Genomic DNA, 23,938 nt, shown 5'->3' with positions numbered 1-23,938 from the left:
ATGTCTGGATTTGCCTTTATCCTGTGCATTTACTTAAAAAAAGGTGGGGGGGAGACAAATACATAACTATATGTCCACTTTGTGTAACGAATCAACCAATTTCTGTTCTCTGAACTCATCAATTTGAACACATTTTGTCTCATTCCTGCGACCATGATCAGAAGTCATTTCTTCAGTTCAAATTAAAGTTGAACAGGAAGAAAAAAACAGCTTTTAAAAACAACCTTGATTTATCTGTAACAAAGGGCACCGATGGTTCAGAATCCCTTCCAGCAACACTAAGAGAACACGGTGGTTGATGAATCCCAAGTCGTCTATCCTGAACACAAATTCCTGGGTGCCTAAAATAAATTCCTAGAGCCAAACTTAAATGGGGACTGTGACCGAGTACCAGAAAAGAAACACCTGCTTTATTAACACAACAGCAACAGAAAGGGTTTCCAAGTTCTTAGAAGGAAAATAACATGAACAGGCAGCACCTGCTAAGTGTTACAGACTCAGCGCCCACGCTGATTGTTCGAGAGCTGCCCCCCACCCGGCAGATGTCTCCTCCATCAGGGCTGCTGCCAAGAACAGGCTTCTCACTGCGGTAGCGTCATCGTTAATTCCTCAAACAGAAGACCGAGATGGTATCATTCCTGTTTCAGAAGCTCTTGGTGTTAAAGCAACAGCAGCAGCAGCTCTTGGTATAGAGAGAACATAGCCATTTGGAAAACACGCTTGTTTCTTGAGTTCAAGAAAACCCATGAGCCATTCCATCAATTTTTCTCTGCTCTGGTCTGCCACAGTGGGGTCTGAAGATTCCTTTTCCGTCGCTATCACGTGTCCGGGTAGGAGGAGGAAAATGGAGGGGGGCCCGTGGATGAGGGCTCTCCTCCCTCTACGCTGGTGGTGGTCGCTATCTTTTCTGGCAGCTGCAGCAGCTGGGATGGGGGCGGAGAGGCCACCCACCAATCACCTCTTCTTGAAGCCGTACTTTTTGCGTTCATAGAAGAGATCGGTCTTAGAGCTCCCCAAGTTGACAATCTTTGGGCAACCATCTCTCTGGAAAATAGGATAGAGAAGTTGTTAAAAGACTCTGAGTCTGAACTGAGAGGGACTGAAGATAAAAATAACTTTTAGGGGGCGTCTGGGTGGCTCAGTGGGTTAAAGCTTTTGCCTTTGGCTCAGGTCATGATCTCGGGGTCCTGGGATCGAACCCCGCATCGGGCTCTCTGCTCAGCAGGGAGCCTGCTTCCCTCTGCCCCCGCCTGTCTCTCTGCCTACTTGTGATCTCTGACTGTCAAATAAATAAAATCTTTAAAAAAAAAATAACTTTTGGATCAGTGGGTTTGGCCATTTACCTTATCTGTTCAGTTATCCTAGTCAATCATCAAGAGTTTATTCCACTCTCCAGCCAGGGAGGCCTACACTTAGAATGCTGGATTCTCAGCCCACCTCTGTCACTAATATGATGTAGCTGAGGTAGAATTTAACTGTTAAGATTCCAAAGGGTTTTCTTCGAGTGAGAGGTAAAAAACCTGTAATGATCCTCTACAGATCAAGCTTTCTAGCTCTCCTCCACTATCTCAAGAAAGAGAAGACCACCAAGGCAAAAAACCTACAGGCTTTAGGAGATAGTACATTACATGTCAAATACCATAGGGCTTGATGTGTCTTTATTAATTCATTTCATTTGACACACGGTCTTGGGGGAAGACTGCCCCAAGGCTACTAAAGGGTCTGTACTCTGATTTGTAATGACATGTTCCCCTGGCCATTCTGTGAGCTTGAGTGGTTTCAGTGAAGCCCCTGGGAAGCTGTGTTCTGCAGAAATGATGACTACGTAAGTTGCTCGGGGATGATGGGAGAATTGGGGAAGATGCTACTAGAATAAAACCGTCACAGGCCTGATTTTATTAAAAACTGCTGTCAAAGGAGGTTGCTCCCTGGGACACTGGACTTTAGAATGAATTAACTGATCAAGTTCTTAGACGTCGCATTTCTAACTTAGGTGATACCTCTTTTGGGGGACCAGTATCAACCCCATACAAAAATCTCTAGGAACACACAAAGCCAACAATAACATCTCATTATTTTCTAAAAACATGTAGTATGTATTACTTAGAGGACTGCCGTCTGACGAGTTTCAGTGTGCTGAGGGAGCCAGGGAGTAGGCCCAGCCCGACCAACAGCTCCCGATGTGAACTCAGGCTGTGTAATCTGTACTGAAAGTTCTGGTACAAATGAGGGTGAACCTGCCTCTTATGGTGGACGTGGCCCGGGTGCTCTATGCTCTTTATCCTTAGAGATGCTATGAAATTTTGTGCTAGGATAGTCTGTTTAGGCTTATTATTGCCTTACTGACTTATCCCCAGATTCTACCAGGCGCCCCAGCTAGGGGATATTTGTAAAATACTTGGGGTGGGGTGCCTGGGTGGCTCAATGGGTTAAAGCCTCTGCGTTTGGCACAGGTCATGATCCCAGGGTCCTGGGATCGAGCCCCGCATGGGGTTCTCTGCTCAGAAGGGAGCCTGTTTCCCTTCTTCACTCTCTGCCTACTTGTGATCTCTGTCTGTCAAATAAATAAATAAAAAATCTTCGGGGGGCACCTGGGTGGCTCAGTGGGTTAAGCCGCTGCCTTCGGCTCAGGTCATGATCTCAGGGTCCTGGGATCGAGCCCCGCATCGGGCTCTCTGCTCCGCGGGGAGCCTGCTTCCCTCCTCTCTCTCTCTGCCTACTTGTGATCTCTCTGTGTCAAATAAATAAATAAAATCTAAAAAAAAAAAAAAAAAAATCTTCGGAAAAAAAAAAATACTTGGGGCACCTGGGTGGCTCAGTGGGTTAAAGCCTCTGTCTTCGGCTCAGGTCACAATCTCTGGGTCCTGGGATTGAGCCCCACATCGGGCTCTCCGCTCAGCTCTGCCTACTTGTGATCTCTCTGTCAAATAAATAAATAAAATCTTAAAAAAAAAAAAATCTAGAGTTGAAGCTTAACTGACTGAGCCACCCAGGCAACCCAAGTAATATTTTAAATCCAACACTTATCATTACCAAAATACAACACACCAAATGGAAATCTATACAAACTGAAATGTAGGAAAAGGCAATTAAAAAAAATTTGAGATCAGAAAAACACAATAACTGGGGCACCCGCGGGGGGGGCTCAGTCAGGGTCTGCCTTTGACTCAGGTCATGATCTTGGGATCCTGGGATCACGCCCATGTCAGTCTCCCTGCTCAGTGGGGAGTCTGCTTCTCCCTCTGCCCTTCCTCCCTGCTTGTGCTCGCTCTCTCAAAGCAGCAAATCTTAAAAATAAAAATACAATTACTGAGGGGCACCTGGGTGGCTCAGAGGGTTAAAGCCTCTGCCTTCGGCTCAGGTCATGATCCCAGGGTCCCGGGATCGAGCCCCGCGTCCGGCTCTCTCCTTGGTGAGGAGCCTGCTTCCTCCTCTCTCTCTCTCTCTGCCTGCCTCTCTGCCTACTTGTGATCTCTCTCTGTCGAATAAATAAATAAAATATTTAAAAAAAAAAAAAAAAAAAATACAATTACTGAAAGTGGGCCCACATCTTAATTTCTTGCAAATGATAGCAAAGAATTATGAAATAGGTGCTTGTGGCAAGATCTGCTTTATTAACTGAAATTAAATATGTTGTTGTTTTTTAAGTTTTGTTTTCTTTGTAAGTAATCTCTATACCCAACATGGGGCTCAAATTTACAACACGGAGATCAAGAGTCTCATGCTCTACTGACTGAGCCAGCCAGGTGCCTGTTTTTGTTTTTTAAAGATTTTATTATTTATTTGACAGGCAGAGATCACAAGTAGGGAGAGAGGCCGGCAGAGGGAGAGGGGGAAGCAGGCTCTCTGCTGAGCAGAGAGCCCAACGTGGGGCTCAATCCTAGGACCCTGGGATCATGACCTGAGCTGAAGGCAGAGGCTTTAACCCACTGAGCCACCCAGGTGCCCCTGGGTGCCTGTTTTTTTAATTTAAATTAAAAAAAAAAAAAGAGAGAGATTTATCTTTTTTTTTGGGGGGGGGATTGACCAGGAGCGGGGTGGAGAGGGAGAGAGCTTCCTCAAGCAGAATCCCCACTGAAGGTGGCGACTGACCTGGGGCTCGATCCCAGGACCCTGAGATCATGACCTGAGCTGAAATTAAGTCAGCCACTTAACTCACTGAGCCACCCAGGTGCCCGTGTTTTGTTTTTTTAAGTTAAACTCTACTGCCCAACATGGAGCTCAAACTCAAGACCCTGAGATCAAGAGTTACATGCTTTACTGAGCCAGCCAGGCCCCCACATGTTGTTCATTCTTTTGACAACTGTTTGTGAATAACAGTACTGTGAAAAGCACACTGCACATTCGTTGGGACCTTAACAATAGTACCATGTTTTCCATCTGAAAGGCCTTTAAGCTCTCTATAACTGCATCCATGAAGTAACAGGGATATTACTTCCTTTTTGGAGAGAATTCCCCAATGCTACCCACATGTTTGCAGCAAAAGCAAAGACTTGAACATGGACTTTTTCCCTCCTAGTCTGGTATTTTTACTACTCGGGCTTCCCAGAGGCAAAAACCAAAACCTTCCCATGGTTTAAGAAGTTGTAAGGAGGAGGGGTGCCTGGGTGGCTCAGTGGGTTAAAGCCTCTGCCTTTGGCTCAGGTCATGATCCCAGGGTCCTGGGATGGAGCCCCACATCGGGTTCTCTGCTCAGTGGGAAGCCTGCTTCCTCCTCTCTCTGTCTGCCTCTCTGCCTACTTGTGATCTCTGTCAAAGAAATAAATAAAAGCTTAACAACAACGACAAAAAAGAAGTTGTAAGGGAGGTAAATTTCTGAATTAATTTTGAAAAGTACCAAGTTTTATCTTTTTTTCCAGTCTAACGGCTCTGCTATCACTAAACAGGGGGAAGGGAATGATGTAAATAGCGAGAGGGAGAGGCACATCCTTGACCACCCTGAGAAGAGTAACACAGTGCACTGGTTTGAGGAAATGCTTTGACTCTGACCATTCTTAAAGGTGTTGAAACCATCTTCGATATTAGCAGTTTGTGTTTATCCTCACCCAATGAAATCTTATTCCTTAGGACTTAATTTCTCTCTTAGAGAGAAAATATAATTTGAATTTTAACTTTTCTCTTGGGGGGGGCAATAGTGAAATGAGAAACCTGAGAAACGGGGAGCCGGACAACTCGGGTTCTAGGCCTGGATCTGCCACTGATTAGCCATGTGACCTTGGACCAAGCTGCTGAACATCTGGAAGCTTTAATTCTCTCGTTCGTATCACAAAGCCCTGTTGGAAAGGAACATTCAGCACAGCTTGGGGCACACAGCAAGAGCTCTACGAATGTTAGTGGCTATTCTCCTTGTCTTCCGGTTGGGAGAGCTGACGAAAATGCAAGTAAAAGAGATAAATCGAGGGGTAAGGAGACATCAGATCAGTAGGACGGTGCACTGTAAGAAACTACAAATGAGTCCTCTGGCAGCAGTGGCCCCGACAAGACTCCTGAGTGTTCTTGATGCTGAAAAACTAAGTGAGAACACCCAGTTAGTCCACGGGTCTAATTCCCTTATAAATTATGAAAATGGCAGGAAGAAGAAGGAGGATGAGAACTCTGGCTTGCTTTGATGGCAGGATTTCTGCCTAGGAAAAAAGTCTGAGGGACTTAATCTCCATGAAGATCTGTAGGCTGAGAGGCTGGATCATGTCACTAAACTGCTCTGTGTCCTTTGGAAACTACTGCTGAGTAAACGTAAGCTAGACACCATCTCAAGTATCCTCAGAACACTCCTGTACGTTGTGAAGTAGACGGAGTGATGTCTAGAATAATTCTCAGGAACGGAACGAAGCACAAAGATCCAAAGGTATCAGTTCACGCACCACATGCAGACAAGTCAGACGGTAATTAACCTCTATTAAGTGCTCTGGTTACAAGCTTATTCCAGACAAGAACTCCAGCTACAACCATGCACACGTTCAAAAAAATGTTGTCCTTATGGACTCTAGCTAGTTAAGAACTGTTCATGTTTTCTCATCGTTGCTGTTGCCGTCCCGTGGTTTCACTGCTTACAGACTATAAATATCAGATACTTACTGTATACCAGACACTTTACATGGGGCACTACTAGGGATGGCTTACAGAGGAAGCACCAAAATGGGGACCATGCTTGTAATACATACCAGACACTATACCAAGAACGTGGGAAGAGAGAGACAAATAGTGAAACCAAGGTCCTTTCTCTAATGGCGTACAACCCAGTTGGTGGGTCAGATGGATAAAGATATGCTTTTGACACACAAAGATAAATGCAAATCAGAGTTCAGGACAGGGTAATGTTCAAATCACCAATTGAAATTATGTTTTTGGGATTTTATCTATGTCCTTTCTCACCTCCCTAAAAAATCTGAAGACGTAATGGTGTAAGAAATAGTCTCATCTGGCCAGATACGTCCCCCTTCCTGGGGCTAAACAGGCTCCAAATACACAGACTCAGGAGGCTGGGTGTTTCTGCTCAACATGGGCACATCCTCCCAGAAGCACTTACGAAAGGATGATAAGGTGTAATGGGGACACCATGAGGTTTAGTCAGACAATCTGCGCCTGCCATTTAATAGCTGGTGACAGACTGTAAAATGGGGATCACATGGGACGCCTGGGTGGCTTAGTCAGTTAAGTGTCTGCCTTTGGCTTAGGTCATGATCCTGGCTTCCTGGGATGGAGTCCTACATGGGGCTCCTTGCTCAGCAGGGAACCTGCTTCTCCCTCTGCCTGCTGCTCCCTGTTTGTGCGCGCGCGCGCGCGCGCGCTCTGTCTCTGATAAATAAAATCTAAAAAAAAAAGGGGTAACAATAATCCCTATTTAACACAGTTCTTGTGAAGAATAAAGGATGACATCTATAAACTACCTACTGTGTACGTGGGAACGTTAAAAATTATGTGTCTTTTTTTTCTTTTAAGATTTATTTGAGGGGCGCCTGGGTGGCTCAGTCAGCTGAGCATCTGCCTTCAGCTCCGGTCTGGATCCTACCAACCAGCCCCGCATCCTGGAGCCTGCTTCTCCCTCTCCCTCTGCAGCTCCCCCTGCTGGGGCTGTTGTGCAGGCACGCACCTGTGTGTGCACACGAGCACCCTTGGTCTCGCTGTCAAGTAAAATCTTACAAAAAGAGAGAGAATTAAAAACCAAAGACTTATTATTTGACAGAAAATGTGCCCCCATGAGAGGGGGGAGGAGCGGGGGGGGCAGGGGCAGAGAAGCCTCAAGCGGACTTCCTGCTGAGCGCAAGCCTGACCCCAGCTGGATTCCAGGACCCTGAGCTCATGACAGGAGCTGAAACCAAGAGTTGGCTCCTCATTCTACTGAGCCACCATGGCATCCCTCATCTATCTTTTGCCTTACCCTAGATTTAGGTAACCAGGGACCTTCTATTAGTGATACTATTATGACACTTAAAAAATTTTTTTTAAAGATTTTATTTGTCAGAGAGAGAGCACAAGCAGGAGGAGTGGCACAGCGGGCAGAGGGAGAAGCAGGCCCCCCCCCACCCCCCGCTGATCAAGGAGCCCAATGTGGGACTCGATCCCAAGACCCTGGGATCATGACGTCAGGCAAAGGCAGGCGCTTAACTGACTGAGCCACCCAGGCGTCCCACGTTATCCCCATTTTACAGTCTGTCACTCAGCTAATAAATGGTCCTGGGATCATGAGCTGAGCCGAAGGCAGACGCCTAACCAACTGAGCCACCCAGGCGTCTCCACACTTTTTAGTGTGTCATATAAAAGAAAACAAGCAGATTCATAGTCCCCACCCTCTAAGAAGGCTCCTGCTTCCAACCTAAACAAAAAACAGTAAAACTTGCTTTTATTATAGATCTAAAAGCGCCCTATCCTGGCATTTGACTAAAAGAACTGAATAACTAGCCACCGCCACTACACAATGTCAAGGAGCAAAAACGTCATGAGACAGAATCACAATCCTGCACTATCAGCCCAAAGGCATTCTTTAGCCAGTTAAAGTGGAAATCAACTTGAGGTGTCCCAAATTCAACTGTCACCACATCCACTCAATCTTTCACGATAGGAAAGAAAATGACTGAGCAGCTATTACATACTGTGCACTGTGCCTGGACTCACAAAGGCAGGATATTGTTTCTGAAGAAGGATAATCAGAGGGGCGCCTGGGAGGCTCAGTGGGTTAAGCCTCTGCCTTCGGCTCAGGTCATGGTCTCAGGGTCCTGGGATCGAGCCCTGCATCGGGCTCTCTGCTCAACAGGGAGCCTGCTTCCCCCTCCCCTCTCTGCACCTGTCTCTGCCTACTTGTGATCTCTGTCAAATAAATAAGCTGTTAAAAAAAAAAAAGAATAATTAGAGAGAGACATCAAAGGAGTAGAGAGAGGGCTCTCCAAATTGCTGATGTTGACAAAGTTTTTGCTTCTGTTGCATTTCAGCCCTTGATGCAAAATAACTGCCTTTTATTGGACGACACCCAGCTGCCCTCACAGAACTTGAGGAAATTATAACCTGCGTGCCTAGCTGAACATAGTAATCTCTACGGGCCATAGGAGTTGGCCCTGGTTGGCAAGTTACTAAATAAAAGCAGCAAAGATCAGATGGAAAGCTTAGCGTACACTCACATCCTTCTCCTGGATGGTGCACTCCTTACAATAATAGGCGTCCGAGACTCCAGGGCCCCCGCAGATCACACAGCGCCCCTGGTAGGAGCCATAATTACACTCGTCACATATGCGCACCAGGGTGCAGGGACGCACGTAGGAGTCACAGATCACACACTTGCCATCACCTGGGAAGAAGAGAGAATGGAATTACGCCCACATACAAGTACCTCCTTAAGTCTACTGCCCTGCTCCTGCTATGGGGAAAATACAGTGGTCTCCACCCGCTAATGACTTTAGGACCCTCTATTTGGGTATTCCAAAACTCAGCTAACCCCGCGTCCATCTCAATCCCTTCAACGCGAAAGTGAACCGACTAATATAGAAAGAGGTTAGAACATCACCGCATAGACAAGAAGTCTCCATCATTACTGGCAAAGAACTGTGTATGGGTCGTTTGGGGACAGGGTCAGGCTATCTCCTGGCCAAAGCTACAGATTTTCTCGAAAACCCAAACATAGGGGCGCCTGGGTGGCTCAGTGGGTTAAAGCCACTGCCTTCGGCTCAGGTCATGATCTCAGGGTCCTGGGATCGAGCCCCACATCGGGCTCTCTGCTCTGCCGGGAGCCTGCTTCCTCCTTTCTCTCTGCCTGCCTCTCTGCCTAGTTGTGATTTCTCTCTGTCAAATAAATAAAATATTAAAAAAAAAACAAAACCCAAACATAATGTTTAAAATGTGCAAGTTTGCAATGGAGAGATGGAGAGGGCTTTGGCTGCAGCCTGGTACTCAATGTTCACAAACTTCCAGGCACATCTACCCAAAACCCTCTTTGTGGCACTGCCGGAAATGCCCGTCTGCTGGCTTTACACAAACTGTGAGGGGAAGGAGTGGGGTGTTTCACTCACATTTTTCACACAGTCTTCCGATGGCTGCAAGATCAAAGATGGTAAAGACAATTAGAATTGATTTTGACGAAGAGGGGAAAGATCCTCGAGTCTCCGGTGGCGACACAGCAGGGACTGCAGTGAGCCCTAAGGGCTCCTATCCATCTACCCCTCACCGTAAGCTTCCATCCGAAGCAAACCCAAACCCTTCTCGGACCGCTCCCAGGTCCTGGGCAATCTGAGCTTCCTCGGACCTCACTCCGGCCGCCCGCCTGACTCCCAGCACGCGCGCCCCCGCCCCCTCTTTGCATCAGGGACCACAAATGCGCGCGCTCCCATGCTACCAACCGTGAGGCGGGAAACGTGGCGCCTCGAAGACAAAACCCTAAGGATGAGATGGGAACCTCTGACCACCTCCCACCCCCCAGCTCCTGACACCATCCCCACCCTGACAGCCGGGGGCAGGAAGCTGCCTCACCAACACCAGCCTGTTTGCGGCAGAAAATCAAATCCGGATGATGTTTAGCCATAGCTCCAGCGCAGGCCGGCCACCGGAAGCTTAGAGAACTTCCGTCCGACCTTTAACCTCCATTTTCCAGCCCCCCGGTCGCCGTGATTGGTTCTCCAGGTTTCATCAAGACCCGCTCGCGCTCGCTCGCACGCGCTCGCTCTCGCGTGATCTAAGCCTTAAGTTATAAAATAGAGGAGTTTGGGTCGGGGCTTGGATGCCAGGTCCTGGCAGATGCATGGAACTCATTAAAAAAATTGCCTTTCCCAGATTTGGATGGAAGAGACAACTGAAATTTGCCCTTCGATAGCACATCTGTGTGTCTGGTATTTTCTTCCGCAAGTGTTTTTATGCAGCTGTTTTCCTCTAAGGCCTCCGTTTCTAACACGGGAGCTCCGCCCAATGAGCTCCCGGCGCTCTCGTCCCTCTACCGAGGCCCCGCCTTTACCGTTACGCGTCTCTCTTCCAGGCCACGCCTCTGCCCCAAAGCTTTAAATACGCCGTGGTTCACGTCATCTTTACGCGACCTCATCTTTGTCAGTGCACAAAATGGCGCCTTACAGCCTACTGGTGACCCGGCTGCAGGTGAGCGAGCTCAGGGCCCTCTGGGTTCACGAGGGCGGGGAGCCTCCTACTGAGCCTGCGGCTGTGGGCGAGGCAAGGCGAGGCGGGCCCGACCTCCCGCAGACTTTTCGTGGACCTGTCCGGGCCGCGGGCCTAGCGCGGGTGTCCGCTCCTCCCGCGCCCGAGGTCAAGGCGTCCCCGGCTCCGCTCTCCCAGTCCTGTCCCCGCCCCGTAGAAGCGTAGGTCCGAGCAGCGGCTGTCAGGTGAAGAGTGGAGGCACCCCTTTCTGAGGACTCCACTCCGCTCTCTTGTAGGGTGTCTTTCCGTCCCTCAAGGTGAGGACAAGGTGACTGGGGGGCGCGGTCGTTGTGGAGCCCGCTAGGCCCAGAGTCTGAAGGCCTCACTTCTCATCTCTTGGCAGCAGAGTCCTGCTAGCCAGGGGCTTCTACGATTGCCAGGCCCGGAGACTGTAGACGAGACTGGTGCCCTGTTCCATTTCCAAAGGATCCTGCGGAACATACAGCCAAGAATGCGAGGGGACTTTCTTGGCCCGGACATAGTAAATAGTAATGGTAGCAGTAGTCTCTCATCTTTGCAAGATTGCAAGACTGTTTTAGTTCCTCATCTTATCATTTGATTCATATAATCATCTGGTGATATAATTCCCATTGGATAGGCTACAAAACTGCTAGAAAGTAGGTGAAAGTTTGTGCTCTCTTGAGTGTCACCGAGGTGCTGTTTGGAGCATCTGCCCTGTTTACCCTTTTGTTCTTGTTCATGTCAGCCTGTCTTCTGTAAGCCAGAGTGTGATCCTTGAGCTGACACTGTATTTGTGAGAGCACAAGCATAGAGTATTTTGAGCTCAGTTGCTTTTCATTTAGGAGGTAGGAGGATAAAGAGACTCAACAGTTTGACCTTGACTCTTCTGTTAGGAACCATCTAGAAAATTGACTGTCACTGCCAGATGGTTTTCTTCACTCCTAACTTGATAACACTAGGAAGGTGTTATGGAAGGTTTCAATGTCAAGCATGTATTTTATTAATAAAAATAAAGCAAGCAATAAAGTAGACATTCTCTGACAACCTTTTACATTTAACTTTGTGAATCTGCTTTGAATCAAGTGGTATAGCTTTGATTATAAAATTAAAGAAGTTATGTGCTATACTCTCAGGAAGCATTGTGTTACTAGGGTTTGTTTTTGTGTTTTTTAATCACATCGCTTAAATTTTATTTATTTATTTATTTTTTGTTAAAGATTTTATTTATTTATTTGACAGACAGATCACAAGTAGGCAGAGAGGCAGGCAGAGAGAGAGGAGGAAGCAGGCTCTCCGCTGAGCCGAGAGCCCGATGTGGGGCTCGATCCCAGGACCCTGGGTTCATGACCTGAGCTGAAGGCAGAGCCTTTAACCCACTGAGCCACCCAGGTGCCCACATTGCTTAAATTTAGACCATATGGTTTAAAACGAAATCATCATTTGTCTTAAATACTTCTGATCTCTCAAATTTGGACAAAGACAAGCGGTTTGCCCTTATTTTCTCTTTAGAACTTTTGATTTTCTAGGTTAATGATGTAGAAAGAAAGGTAGTTGTTTTTTTCCTGATCCTGCTGCCCCATGATGTAGTGAAGTCAGGCAATATTATTTGATGGTTAAATGATTACAGATTTAGTGATCTTGGAAGAGAGGACAATATCACAGTATTTTTTTTTTTTTTTTTTTTAGATTTTATTTATTTACTTGACAGAGGTCACAAGTAGGCAGAGAGGCAGGCAGAGAGAGAGAGAGGGAAGCAGGCCCCCCGCTGAGCAGAGAGCCCGATGCGGGACTCGATCCCAGGACCCTAAGATCATGACCTGAGCCGAAGGCAGCGGCTTAACCCACTGAGCCACCCAGGCGCCCCAGTATTTTTTTTTTTTTCAAGATGGAGGTCACTTTTTTTTTTAATATTTTATTTATTTATTTGACAGACAGAGATCACAAGTAGGCAGAGAGGCAGGCAGAGAGAGAGAGGAGGATGCAGGCTCCCTGCTGAGCAGAGAGCCCGATGTAGGGCTCGATCCCAGAACCCTGAGATCATGACCTGAGCCGAAGGCAGAGGCTTTAACCCACTGAGCCACCCAGGTGCCCCAGTATCACAGTATTTTTGAACTGAAAAAGGATTTTGGAAAGCTTTTAGTGTTAGGCCAGTATAGAAAGAGATCTGGGCCATAGTTCATATTCTTTCCTGACCCTGTGACCTTGAGCAAATTACTTTTGGATTCTAGTTTCCTCACCTGACAGATCACTGGGGATGATCTTCATTGACAAGTGCTTATGGAGTACTTGGTTCCATTCAGATTGTTATGAAGTGATAAGAAAATGGAATGTATTTGTTTTTGATCATCGTGTAGTCCATCCTCCTCTTTTACAGATGGTTAACCTAAGACCTTGGGAGCCTGGGTGACTTCCAGTAGCAGAGTCAGGGATTAAAATCCAGGTGTCCTTGTTCATTCAGCTAAGATGAATGAAAAGCAGTATACCACACTGCCTCTCAGTAGCCAAGCTATCTTAATTAATGACCTGCTAACACTGTCCTCTGAGAACCTTGTAAATTTACCTCTTTTGTATTTAGCTACATTTGAGAAGTGATGGTGCTGCTTTCGTTGTCATGTCTGCAGAACCCTGTCCATGCATTCAATTGATTCCAACCTCATTCCGTGCATATTCATTGAGTACCCACCACTTGCTTCAAATACAATGATAAGCAAATCAGACAGTTGCCATTCTCGTGGAAGTTCTACTCTATTTTTCTACCATACTATATTCTATTATATAGAATGTGTTTATATTATATAGAATGTGTTTTCCTGCAGAGGGCCTTGAAAATCTTTCTCAGCCAAAATATTTTTCTCCTGCCCTTAGCTGGACCAAAGGTGAAGGTAAATACTAGAATGATGGCAGTTTCTACTGCCATTAGGAGTACCTAACATTTATCTTACCGTGTGCCAGTAATCCCACATGATGCTGTGAGATAAGGCAGACCTATTGGCTCTAATAGACGAAGAAACAGGATTGGAGAAGAAACACAGTATGATGCTTAAGAACTGGGTTCCGGGACTCCCCAGCCATGACTGGGCAGATTACTTGACCTCTCTGTACCTGTTCCCTCACCGGTAAGATACAGATAATGATAGTACATCTGGTTTATTTGATTATTGTATTATAGTTGCAAACTAGAACCCTCCCTGTACCTAGTAAGGGCTATATAATTAAGTGCAGTTAAGCTAAGTAACATGAAATAAACCTGTGCTATACTGTTTCCCTTTGGTGTCAAGACTCAGCCTATCCACCAGGGTACTGTTAATGCTTCCTTACCTGAGAACAGATTTCCTTAAGTTGAAAGTGTTCCACTGTTTGTTTGTTTGTTTTAATTTTTTTTTAAGATTTTATTTTATTTATTTGACAGAGAGAGAGATCACAAGTAGGCAGAGAGGCAGGCAGAGGGAGAGGAGGAAGCAGGCTCCCTGCGGAGCGGAGAGCCCGATGTGGGGCTCGATCCCAGGACCTTGAGATCCTGACCTGAGCCGAAGGCAGCGGCTTAATCCACTGAGCCACCCAGGCGCCCCTGTTTTAATTTTTTTTTTTTTAAAGATTTTATTTATTTATTTGACAGACAGCGATCACAAGTAGGCAGAGAAGCAGGCTGCCCCCCCACCCCCCCAAGCAGAGAGCCCAACGCAAGGCTCGATCCCAGGCTCAATCCCTGGCTCGATCCCTGAGATCACGACCTGAGCCAAAGGCAGAGGCTTTACCCACTGCCACCCAGGTGCTCCGAAAGTGTTCCACTGTTTAACAGTGCCTGCCACCAGCTTGTAAGGTTAGAAACAGAGAAAAAAAATGGAGGTCAGCATTTTGAAAAGCCCCATTTACTCTCTGGTGTTTATTTTTTATTTGTGTGCACACAACTGTGGATGGTGGATAAAAGGGGTTGGGTGCTTGCACATCTGTTTCTTAGGTCTTTGGTTTTGCCTTGAGGTGCTGAGTTGCTGAGTTCCTCATCATGTAACCTCACATGCAAATCCGAGATGGCCGTTAACTACAATGCAGTCTGACAGATTTGGCAGAAGTTAAGTTCTCTATCAAGTACCAGGTTAAAACAAGCACCACCATCACCACCTTGGGAATTAGGAAATGGGTCATTCTGGTTGCATGTCACTGTAGTCCGGTCTCGGGTATCCCGTAGTCAGCTGGTGACTGGAGTTGAGTAGATGAATGAATGATTGAACGGAGGAGTAAGCAAACTTCAACAAACTTCGAGTCTAAACTTTGGGCAGAGGGATTAGAGTCACCATCTTGAGAACTAGGGGAGCGCATTGTTGCCTTTTGAACTAGCTGTTTCCAAAATGTTCATTGAAAGCTTCAGTATATGGCTAACACTATTCTAGACTCTGCGAGTGCAGCAGGGAACAAGAATAGTGGCTCTTATCTTGTAGTTCTGGGTGAACAGAAGATATACAAGTAGACAACATTGTAGCTACTAAGTGCGACCAGAAAGGTAGAATAGGAGCCTGTGGTAGAGAGGGTCAGCGTGGGCATGTGACATGGCTTTAACGGGGGTGGGTGGCAAAGGCCCTGCAGAAAAGGTGACATTTGAACTGCTACTTAAATGACAAGAAGGCAGCCTTCCGTATTGTTGTGGTTTTTTTTTTAAGATTTTATTATAGGGGTGCCTGGGTGGTTCAGTTGTTAAGTGTCTGCCTTCCGCTCTGGTCCTGATCCCAGGGTGCTGGGATGCAGCCCCGCATTGGGCTCCCTGCTCAGCGGGAAGCCTGCTTCTCCCTCTCCCACTCCGTCTGCTTGTGTTCCCTCTCTCACTCTCTCTCTCTCTCTCTCTCAAGTAAATAAAACCTTAAAAAAAAAAAAACAGATTTATTTGAGAGGGAGAGAGTGTGAGTGGGTGAGGGGAAGGGCAGAGGGAGAGGGAGAAGCAGACTCCCCGCAGAGCAGGGAGACCAACGTGGAGCTCAATCCCAGGACCCCGAGATCATGACCTGAGCCGAAGGCAGTTTGCAACTAGATGCTTAACCAGCCCTTCAGTGTTCTGGGAGAAGAGATTTCAAGTAGGAGCAGCATGTGCAAAGCACCTGATACAGGTATGAGCTTAGTGTGTTGAAGATAAGAAATAAGGATCATATCGGGGCACCTGGCTGACTCAGTTGATGGAATGTGTGACCCTTGATCTTGGAGTTGTGGGTTCAAACTTCATGTTGGGTGGAGAGATTACTTTAAAATCTTTTTTTGTCTTGTTTTAAGATTTTATTTACTTGTCAGAGAATGCATAAGCAGGGGGAGTGACAGGTAGAGGAAGCGGGAGAAGCAGGCTCCCCATTGAGCAGGGAGCCCAATGTGGAGCTCGACCCCAGAACCCTGGGATCATGACCTAAACCAAAGTAGGCACCCCTTAAAAATAAAATCTTTTTAAAAAGAAGAAGTAAGGCCAGTGTGGCTGAGGAGTTGAGAGGAAGGTCTAAACAAGAGGTAGGGGCCAAGGTCATGTAGGCTTGGGTTCTACCCTAGGTGGAACAAAATCCCCTGGAAGGTTTTGTCCCCCCCGCCCCCCAGGAAAGTTTTAAACCAGGGAGTGACAGGATCTGATTTATGGTTGAAGAAAATCATCCTTGTTGCTGCATGGATGGTGAACCACAGTGGGACACAGAAGGTAGGGAGACCAGTGCGGGCTGTTGGAATCATCCAGGGAGTGGTGATGGTATCTGGGACTAGGGTTCTGGTAGTGGGGATATTTTGGATCCGTTGGACGTGGAGTGTGAGGGATAGGGAATTATTAAGGATGACTCCTAGGTTCGTGGTCTGAGTAACTGAAGGATGGGTGAACCTGACTTTGGTAGTTATATGTTTGGATAGTACTTGTAACGTGGCCAAAGTTCGTTCATAAATTCGTGATCCTTCCATCAGCTCTCAACAAATACCCGTATTTCACAGGTGAGGAAGCTGGATGGGGTCAGGTGTTTTGCCCAGGGGTCGTCCCTCACTTGAGTACGAGCATCATTTCCGAAATGAGCACTGTTCTCTCTGTTGAGGCCTTTTTCTGTTACCTGGTGCCTCCCAAAGAGCATCTGGTCAGTATTTCAAGTGAGTGTTGATGCTTGAGTGGTCTTTGTTGGCTCTGGCTTTCTTTGACACACTTGTTTTTCCCTGTACCTTGTTTGGAAAGCAGGGGTAGCCCCTGGGCCTCTCAGTATGCAGGACAGGAGGGACTACAGGAAGGCTGCTTGCATTCTTTAAAAAGCACAAAGAATATCAGAACCCTGAGAGAGACTTCCTCTGCCACGGACTTGCTGTCCTTACCCTAACCTGTGGTTTCAAGGTTTCAGCCCTCTGTAGCCCTCAGGTTATACATTTACAAAATAGGACTGTTAATTGCTACCCTCCATTAAGGGTTCTGAAGGCTTAATAATATTTGAGAAGTTCTTTAAGCTCTAATACACTGTAAACATTTGTGAATAGTTTTTGATGTTATTGTAGGAATAGGCCCTTTGAAAAATATACTTTTTTTTTTAAAGGAATATGTCCTTTCTAACATTGAAAACAGGGGTAAATTTTTCCCTGAGATTCTTTTTTGTTGTTGTTGTTAAAGTTTTTTTTTAATTTGACAAAGAGAGATCACAAGTAGGCGGAGAGAAAGGGGGAAGCAGGCTCACCGCTGAGAGAGCCCGATGCGGGGCTCCATCTCAGGACCCTGAGATCATGACCCGAGCTGAAGGCAGAGGCTTTAACCCACTGAGCCACCCAGGCGCCCCACCTCAGATTATTTCTGAATGAACCTATAGACACTGTTCTTTATTTCGGGGGTCCCAGAAGGCATGGATAATGGTTTTCTTGGGTTCATTCTGCAAAACTTGGATCAAAGGAAAGGGCACCAGTTTTGGAGCGAGGTCTGGAATTCCGTCTTTGCTGTGGGGCCATGGACAGTGTAGTTAACATTCTAGAGCCTCAGTGTTCTCATCTGTAAAATGGGCTTATTAGTACCTTCTCCCTCCTAGAATAGTTGTGAGTATTAAGTAGGACTGTATGTGTAAAGTTCCCAGGGCAAATCTGGTGCAGGGAACGGGCCCTTGGTAAATGTTAGTCTCTGTCTCTGGCCCTGGAGATGGCTTCCAGCCTCCATTGCCTTGGCATTTATCCTGAGCTCTTGTGTTTAAAAAAGACTAGCTCATTAAGCATCTGCTTTTGGCTCAGGTCATGATGCCAGGTACTGGGATGGAGTCCTGCATCAGGCTTCTTGCTCAGCGGGGAGCCTGCTTCTCCCTCTGCCTGCTTCTCTCTGACAAGTAAAATCTTTATTAAAAAAAAAAAAGACTGGCTCTAGGGAAACTGCTTATACCTCCCCTAATCTCCATGGACTTCAGGTATGTGGTAGTTCAGGGAAACCCTTCAGGTGCTGCTGTGAGCATTGGGAGAAGAGGTGGAAATGAATCTGTCGGCTTCCCGATTTTATTCTCTAAGTTGAAGTGCAACTTTGGGAAAGTGAGCTTTACAATTACTTTTGTAATATATATATATATATATATATATTTTTTTTTTTTTTTTAAGATTTTATTTATTTATTTGACAGACAGAGATCGCAAGCAGGCAGAGAGAGAGGAGAAAGCAGGCTTCCCGCGGAGCAGAGAGCCGGATGCGGGGCTTGATCCCAGGACCCTGGGATCATGATCTGAGCTGAAGGCAGAGGCTTTAACCCACTGAGCCACCCAGTCGCCCCTGTAATAAATATTTTTTAAGATTTTATTTATTTATTTGAGAGTGAGAGCAAGCGTGGGAGCGTGAATGGGGCGTGGGCAGGGGAGAGGGAGAAGCAGACTTCCCGGTGAGCAGGGAGCCCGATGCGGGGCTCAATCCCAGGACCCCGAGATCATGACCTGAACCGAAGTCAGATGCTTAACCGACTGAACCAACCAGGCTCCCCACGTTTGTAGTATTTTCATCTTCAAAGTCTGGGTCCTGGGAGAAGTTGGGCCCAGTGGGAGTATTTCTGCTTCTATCCTGCAGAGAGAGAGACTGGGGACAGCTTCTGATGGGGAGCTTGAATTCTGGGGCCGGCTGCAGGAGGACCCAAGGGGTCTCAGAAGCCCCTCTAATCCCCCGCACTTTGTGCTGTGTCGCTGGGTTCCTTCACCTTCTGCTGGACATTCGTGTTGTTCTTAATTGTTCATTGAGGGAGCTGTAGAGCTGGTTTAAGACAGGGGCCCTGCCTGTGGAAGAGCTCATAGGCTGGTGAGGAGGAGGCCACTTCCCAACTTCACAGCACGCTGGCCTGAAGCAGGGAGGGAAGGGGTGAGCTGGGCCATCGTGGAACTTAGGTGTCTTGGGGACGTGTTTAGTCTGTGCCACACGCATCGCTGGTGTTAGAGATACCAGTCGCCGAACTAGGTCTTATTTTACAAAGACTGCCTCGTTTACCCTTCACAACAGCCCTAAGAAGCGGATGTCTTTAGCCTGAGAATCAGAGGGGCTGAGCGGCTTGTCTGAGGGCACAGCTAGTGTGCGGCCCGGCCAGATTTTGAATGCAGATTTGTTTGCTTGCAGAACCCAGGCTGTTGACCACTCTGCTGAACTGTTTCCTCAGAGTACTCCCTCCGGGGGCTGGAGAGTCGAAAGCAGACCTGTGTGGAGGAGGCTGAATGCAGGGGACACAGTTCAGTTGGCTCCCTGCCCTGCTCGGCTCTATGTTTATTTGGGGCCTTGATTGCCTCCTGCCCCAGATACCAGCCAGGCCTCAGAGGGCGAGGCCAGAGGGCTGAGCCCCACAGAGGCAGCTTTATTCCTTGCGGGAGCCGCACAGGCCGCCTACTGAGCTCGCAGAAGCCGCCCTTCCTGAGTGTGTTAGCGGGCAGCTTGCCCCGGGGACTGGAATCGGGCTCAGATTTGTATGCAGTTCACAGTGTGCCTGGCGTCTCTGCCCCTGCCACCAGCAGCAAAGGACAAGTGGGCCGATGAGTGAATCTATCAAACAGTTCCTTAAAGAACCCCTCCCTGGCCTTACACACGCACATGTGTGCACGCCCCCCCACGCACGCGTGCGCAGGAGCGCCAGCTGACTTGGAGAAACACAGCTCCCTGCCCCCTTCCCAAGCCTCTGAAAAGGACTGCATCACCTTTTGTGCCTGCCAGTTGCCTAGCAACCAAGCTAGCTGATTGTCTCCTGGGGGAGGGGGGGAATTGTTTAGCTCTGGAGAGGAGGCCAGCGTCACCTCCCAGGGGTGGGAGAGAATTGTTCCAGGCAGCAGAGGTGTGGGAAGATGCTACTGCTTCGGAGGGTGCTGGCTGACAGGCATTCCTTGTGGCCCACCTAGCCAGAGCCTGCCTGAGGCTTCCCTGCCGGAACGGCCCAGCTGTTCCAAGCTAACAGCTGTGAGCCTGAAGGCTACTGAAGGTCATGGTCAGAGGAACCAGGGGTCTTACCCTGCTGAGACTGTGAAGTCATCCTGCTGTTGAAATGGGCTGCCTTGTAAGGTAGCGCGTTCCCCCACCCCTGGGCACCGGTTGGACGGCCTCGTGTTAGGGATGCCCGGGCAGCATGAGAGGATAGAGGAGACCTTTTCAGTCCCATTGCTGCGATGTGCGGCCCTGGTGCTTGGGACCTGCTCTGGGGCCCCTGGTCTTTGTGAGCTAGGAAGGGGGTAGAGGACGTGGTGGGAAACAGCACCGCTTCGTCGTTTCTGTAATACACAGGCAGGCAGTGGGTTAGCCGCAACATACCCTCCGGGGAGAAGTGAGTGGTAGCCTACATGTACTGAATGCTTGTCAGGAATCCAGACTGAGCTCTGTGCTTTGCTTATATTTTTTTTTCCTTAAAGAATGTAGTGTATTCATAAAAATAGTCATTGTATTCATAAAAACCCTCTTTCCACTCCAGTCCCCAAAGGCAAACACTGATAGGAATTTTGTGTTTTATCATTCTAGATTTTTTTTTCTCTACATTTACAAGCAGTATATTCTTTGTAAATCTCACAAAAACCTCTGCTCTTTTACCCCATTTTATAGAAAATAAAGAAAACTGAGGCTCAGAGAGGTGGAAAACCTTGTCTGAGGTCCTGTGGCTAGGGGAGCCGAGATTGTAAGCCAGATCCATCTGGCTTTAGAGTGGATGCCCTTTCTTTGACTTGGCACGGGTTGGAGTGTTTCCACAGTGGCCCTCGACAGGACTGCATGGGGTTGGTGGCCGCTTTGTCTCTTGCTGAAGCAGCTTCCTCAAGAGACCAGGCATCTTCTAGGAGCCCAGCCTGTTGGGACAGCTCAGCCACTTCTGCTTCTTGGCTTGCTCCGAGTTCTGGTGCTCAGCGACATGTGGCTCCCGAAGGCAGTGCTGGCACGTGCCCTGCCTCACCGGGTGGATGAGAGGTCAGGCTGGCCTCCTGGCCGAGAATATGTCGGTCTCTTTGGTTTGGACTGTTCTCTTGATACAGACGGTTCCAAGGGAAGACTTGTGTCCTTTGGGAAGGGAGAGTAGCATGTCTGACCTTGGCCAGTTGGGAAGGCCGGAGTTTGGAGTGGGTAAGCACATAACGTGCCACGGCGTGGATCCCCTTTCCGAATGCCTTGCTTCTGTAAATGGGCGTGGCCAGCTCAGCACCTTGGCTAGAGGCACTCACAATGTGAATTTGAAAGCATGATGAGGCGGCTTGTGTTCAGCTTGTGGCTGTGCCTTTGTCTCTCTCATCACCAAGTATTTTTTCAACTTCTGTGTATCAGATATTGTTCTAGGCTCTGAGTATGCATGGTAACGTGACTAGACAGGTTTTCTGCCTTCAGGGCGCTTACAGTTTAGTGGAATTTACTTTCTCATCTGCCTGAGTCTCCCATTTTCTCCCTGTACGAGGGACTGCCTGGCCTGTAACAATCCCACTTGGGCACACTTGTTGGGAAGGTGATAGAAGATAACTTTTGTGATCTTGCCTGGCACAGTTTTGTTTTGTTTCTTTTCATTTCTTGCCAGGCTCCCCACTGGGGTCCACTTTGGGTACGTTTCCTCCTTCAGAATTTGTTCTGTGTCCGTAAATGCAGGATCAGCGGTGCCCCCCTTACTCCCTTGGAGCCCTGGAGATTTGGATCTTACACAGTAAGGGAGGGGCACTACCGAGACCCAGGAGCCAGACTCCACCAAAGACACTTTGGTTTAGCAGTTGGGACCAGTAGCCCCCCCACTGAGGGCTGGGCCTGCCTGGCTCTTGGGCCAGAGCAGAGGCTGGGAAACACTTTCTGCAGCACAGTACCACTTCTGTACCACAGAAGACCAGGGGCCCTGTAGGTTCCCCGCTGGGTGACCTTAGGCCGGCCACTTCCTGTCTCTGGGCCTGTGCAGCTTCAGGGCAGTTAGGGAGGCTGAGCTTTGTACAGCAAGGTTTAGCAGAGTAGCTGGCACAGAGCAGGTGACCGCTGACAGCTGTTTACTCCGAAACAGATCTGTGAGCATCTGGCTGCTATGGGAGACTCCCACCCAAGTGTAAAATTAGGGAGTTGTTTGGTAGCAGCGGAAATGCCGTGTGGATGCTTAGACTGTTGAAGACACGATTAAGGTTTTCAAGGATTTGAAAGGCTGAAATGTGGAAGAGTGACGAGGCTCATTTGATCTGGTTCCAAAGGGCAGGACTAGGAAGTGTGGCCTGTCATGTGTCAGGCACTGGACTGGGTACTTCCTGTAGGTGCTTTCGTTGAGCCCTGACTGCGGCCTGGGAAGGTTGGCCCCACTTAGAGGAGAGAAGGTGACCGTTAGATGCTAAGTGTGGCCTCTTGGCGACAGAGTCTCCAGTGCCGGAATCTGAGTTCTGATGTGACTGAGGCATGTTTCAGTTCAGTATAAGAAGCAGTTGTTGCGGTTGGAAAGTATTAGAACTGTCCAGCAGTGGAATAGGCTTTCTGGAAGAAACGGAGCTTCCCATCCTATTCAATCAGGGGCTCAGGGAGGTGGCCCAAGAGAGGTTTCTGCTCAGCCCTGCTCTAGGCTCCTTTGTTCCAGAGGAAGTGGAGGGTGAGGACTTAGTGAAAGTACCCCTTCTAGATAAGGGCCTGGTATGTACCCATGAGAATTTCACAAGACCTGAGACTTGGGCTCCAGGTATGGGAAACAATTTTCCGGTTTTCTGGTTGTTGCAACATCTGGGTTGGTGGGCCTTACGAGTGATCTCAGGAATGTTTCTGGGTCCCAAGGCCAGGTGGAACTGAGCATTTGAGTATGTTTTGCTTTTGGATTTAGGAAAGAAAAACAAAATCTTAGTAGGTTATTTTATTTTTTTAATATGCCCACAAATCATCATCCTTCTTTAAACAACACTGACCCAGGGGTGCCTGGGTGGCTCAGTTGTTGGGCATCTGCCTTCGGCTTGGGTCGTGATCCCAGGGTCCCCGGATTGAGCCCCGAGTTGTACTCCCTGCTGAGCAGGAAGCCTGCTTCTCCCTCTCCCACTCCCCCTGCTTGTGTTCCCTCTCTCGATGTCTCTCTCTCTCTCTCTGTCAAATAAATAAATAAATAAATAACAAACAAACAAACAAACACACACTGATCCAGACTACTTGACCCCCAACCGCAGTGGTTGGCATATTGTAGGACTCAGTAATACCTGTTTTGTTTTGTTTTGTTTAAAGATTTTATTTATTTATTTGACAGACAGAGATCACAAGTAGGCAGAGAGGCAGGCAGACAGAGAGGAGGAAGTAGGCTCCCCACAGAGCAGAGAGCCCGATGCGGGGCTCCATCCCAGGACCCTGGGATCATGACCTGAGCCGAAGGCAGAGGCTTTAACCCACTGAGCCACCCAGGCGCCCCAGTAATACCTGTTTTTAAGGTAAAATTGATTTCTTAACTTTTTTCTTGTTTATGAAGGTAATTACCCATTGTAGGAATCTTGGAAATACAGAAGTATAGAGAATATCATAAAAGTTACCTATAAATATTTGTAATACCCCACCTTTACCCAGAGATAACGACTGTTAACATTTGGTATATTTCTTTCTAATGTTTTTAAATGTTTACAATCCAGATTAAAAACATGTACAATAATATGTGTATTTATAATCATAAAAGCAGCAATGAGGACGTTCTTTTTTGTTTTTTCCTAAAGATTTTATTTATTTGAGAGAGAGAGAGAGAGAGAGAGCATGTGCAAGTGCAGGAGCTGGGACGGGGGACAAGCAGACCCCCCGCTGAGCAGGGAGCCCAGTAGGGGGACTCGATCCCAAGACCCTGAGATCGTGACCTGAGCTGAAGGTAGATGCTTAACTGACTGAGGCACCCAGGTACTCCAACAATGGGGACATTCTTATAAACATTTGACCCCCCCCTTTTTTAAGTAATCTCTACACCCAACATGGGGCTCAAACTCAGAACCCAGAG

At 47.7% G+C, this 23,938-nt stretch overlaps 2 protein-coding genes across 3 annotated transcripts in view; one reads left to right on the top strand and one right to left on the bottom strand.

Annotated features, from left to right (window-relative positions):
• Positions 1-388: 388 nt before the first annotated feature.
• PHF5A (PHD finger protein 5A) lies at positions 389-10,171 on the bottom strand. 2 transcript variants are annotated; one of them, XM_046013576.1, is made up of 4 exons: positions 9,955-10,171; positions 9,498-9,521; positions 8,607-8,779; positions 389-1,044 (listed from the first exon to the last, which is right to left on the bottom strand). In XM_046013576.1, the coding sequence occupies exons 1-4, from the start codon at positions 10,004-10,006 to the stop codon at positions 955-957; spliced, it is 339 nt and encodes a 112-aa protein (XP_045869532.1). In that variant the 5' UTR covers positions 10,007-10,171; the 3' UTR covers positions 389-954. The 2 variants fall into 2 exon arrangements, with proteins under 2 accessions (XP_045869532.1, XP_045869533.1); XM_046013577.1 differs by having other exon boundaries at positions 8,613-8,779; positions 9,955-10,103.
• Positions 10,172-10,476: 305 nt separating this feature from the next.
• Positions 10,477-23,938, top strand: part of ACO2 (aconitase 2) — a 54,804-nt gene continuing 41,342 nt past the window's right edge. The window contains exon 1 of the mRNA XM_046013570.1: positions 10,477-10,569. Coding sequence (XP_045869526.1) covers positions 10,534-10,569 — 36 coding nt within the window. The 5' untranslated portion in view covers positions 10,477-10,533. The remainder of the gene's footprint in view (positions 10,570-23,938) is intronic.

Source organism: Meles meles, chromosome 7 (genome assembly GCF_922984935.1).
Source record: "Meles meles chromosome 7, mMelMel3.1 paternal haplotype, whole genome shotgun sequence".
Taxonomy (NCBI): domain Eukaryota; kingdom Metazoa; phylum Chordata; class Mammalia; order Carnivora; family Mustelidae; genus Meles; species Meles meles.
Note: the sequence above shows the minus strand (reverse complement) of the source record. Positions and strands in the feature narration are given on the sequence as shown.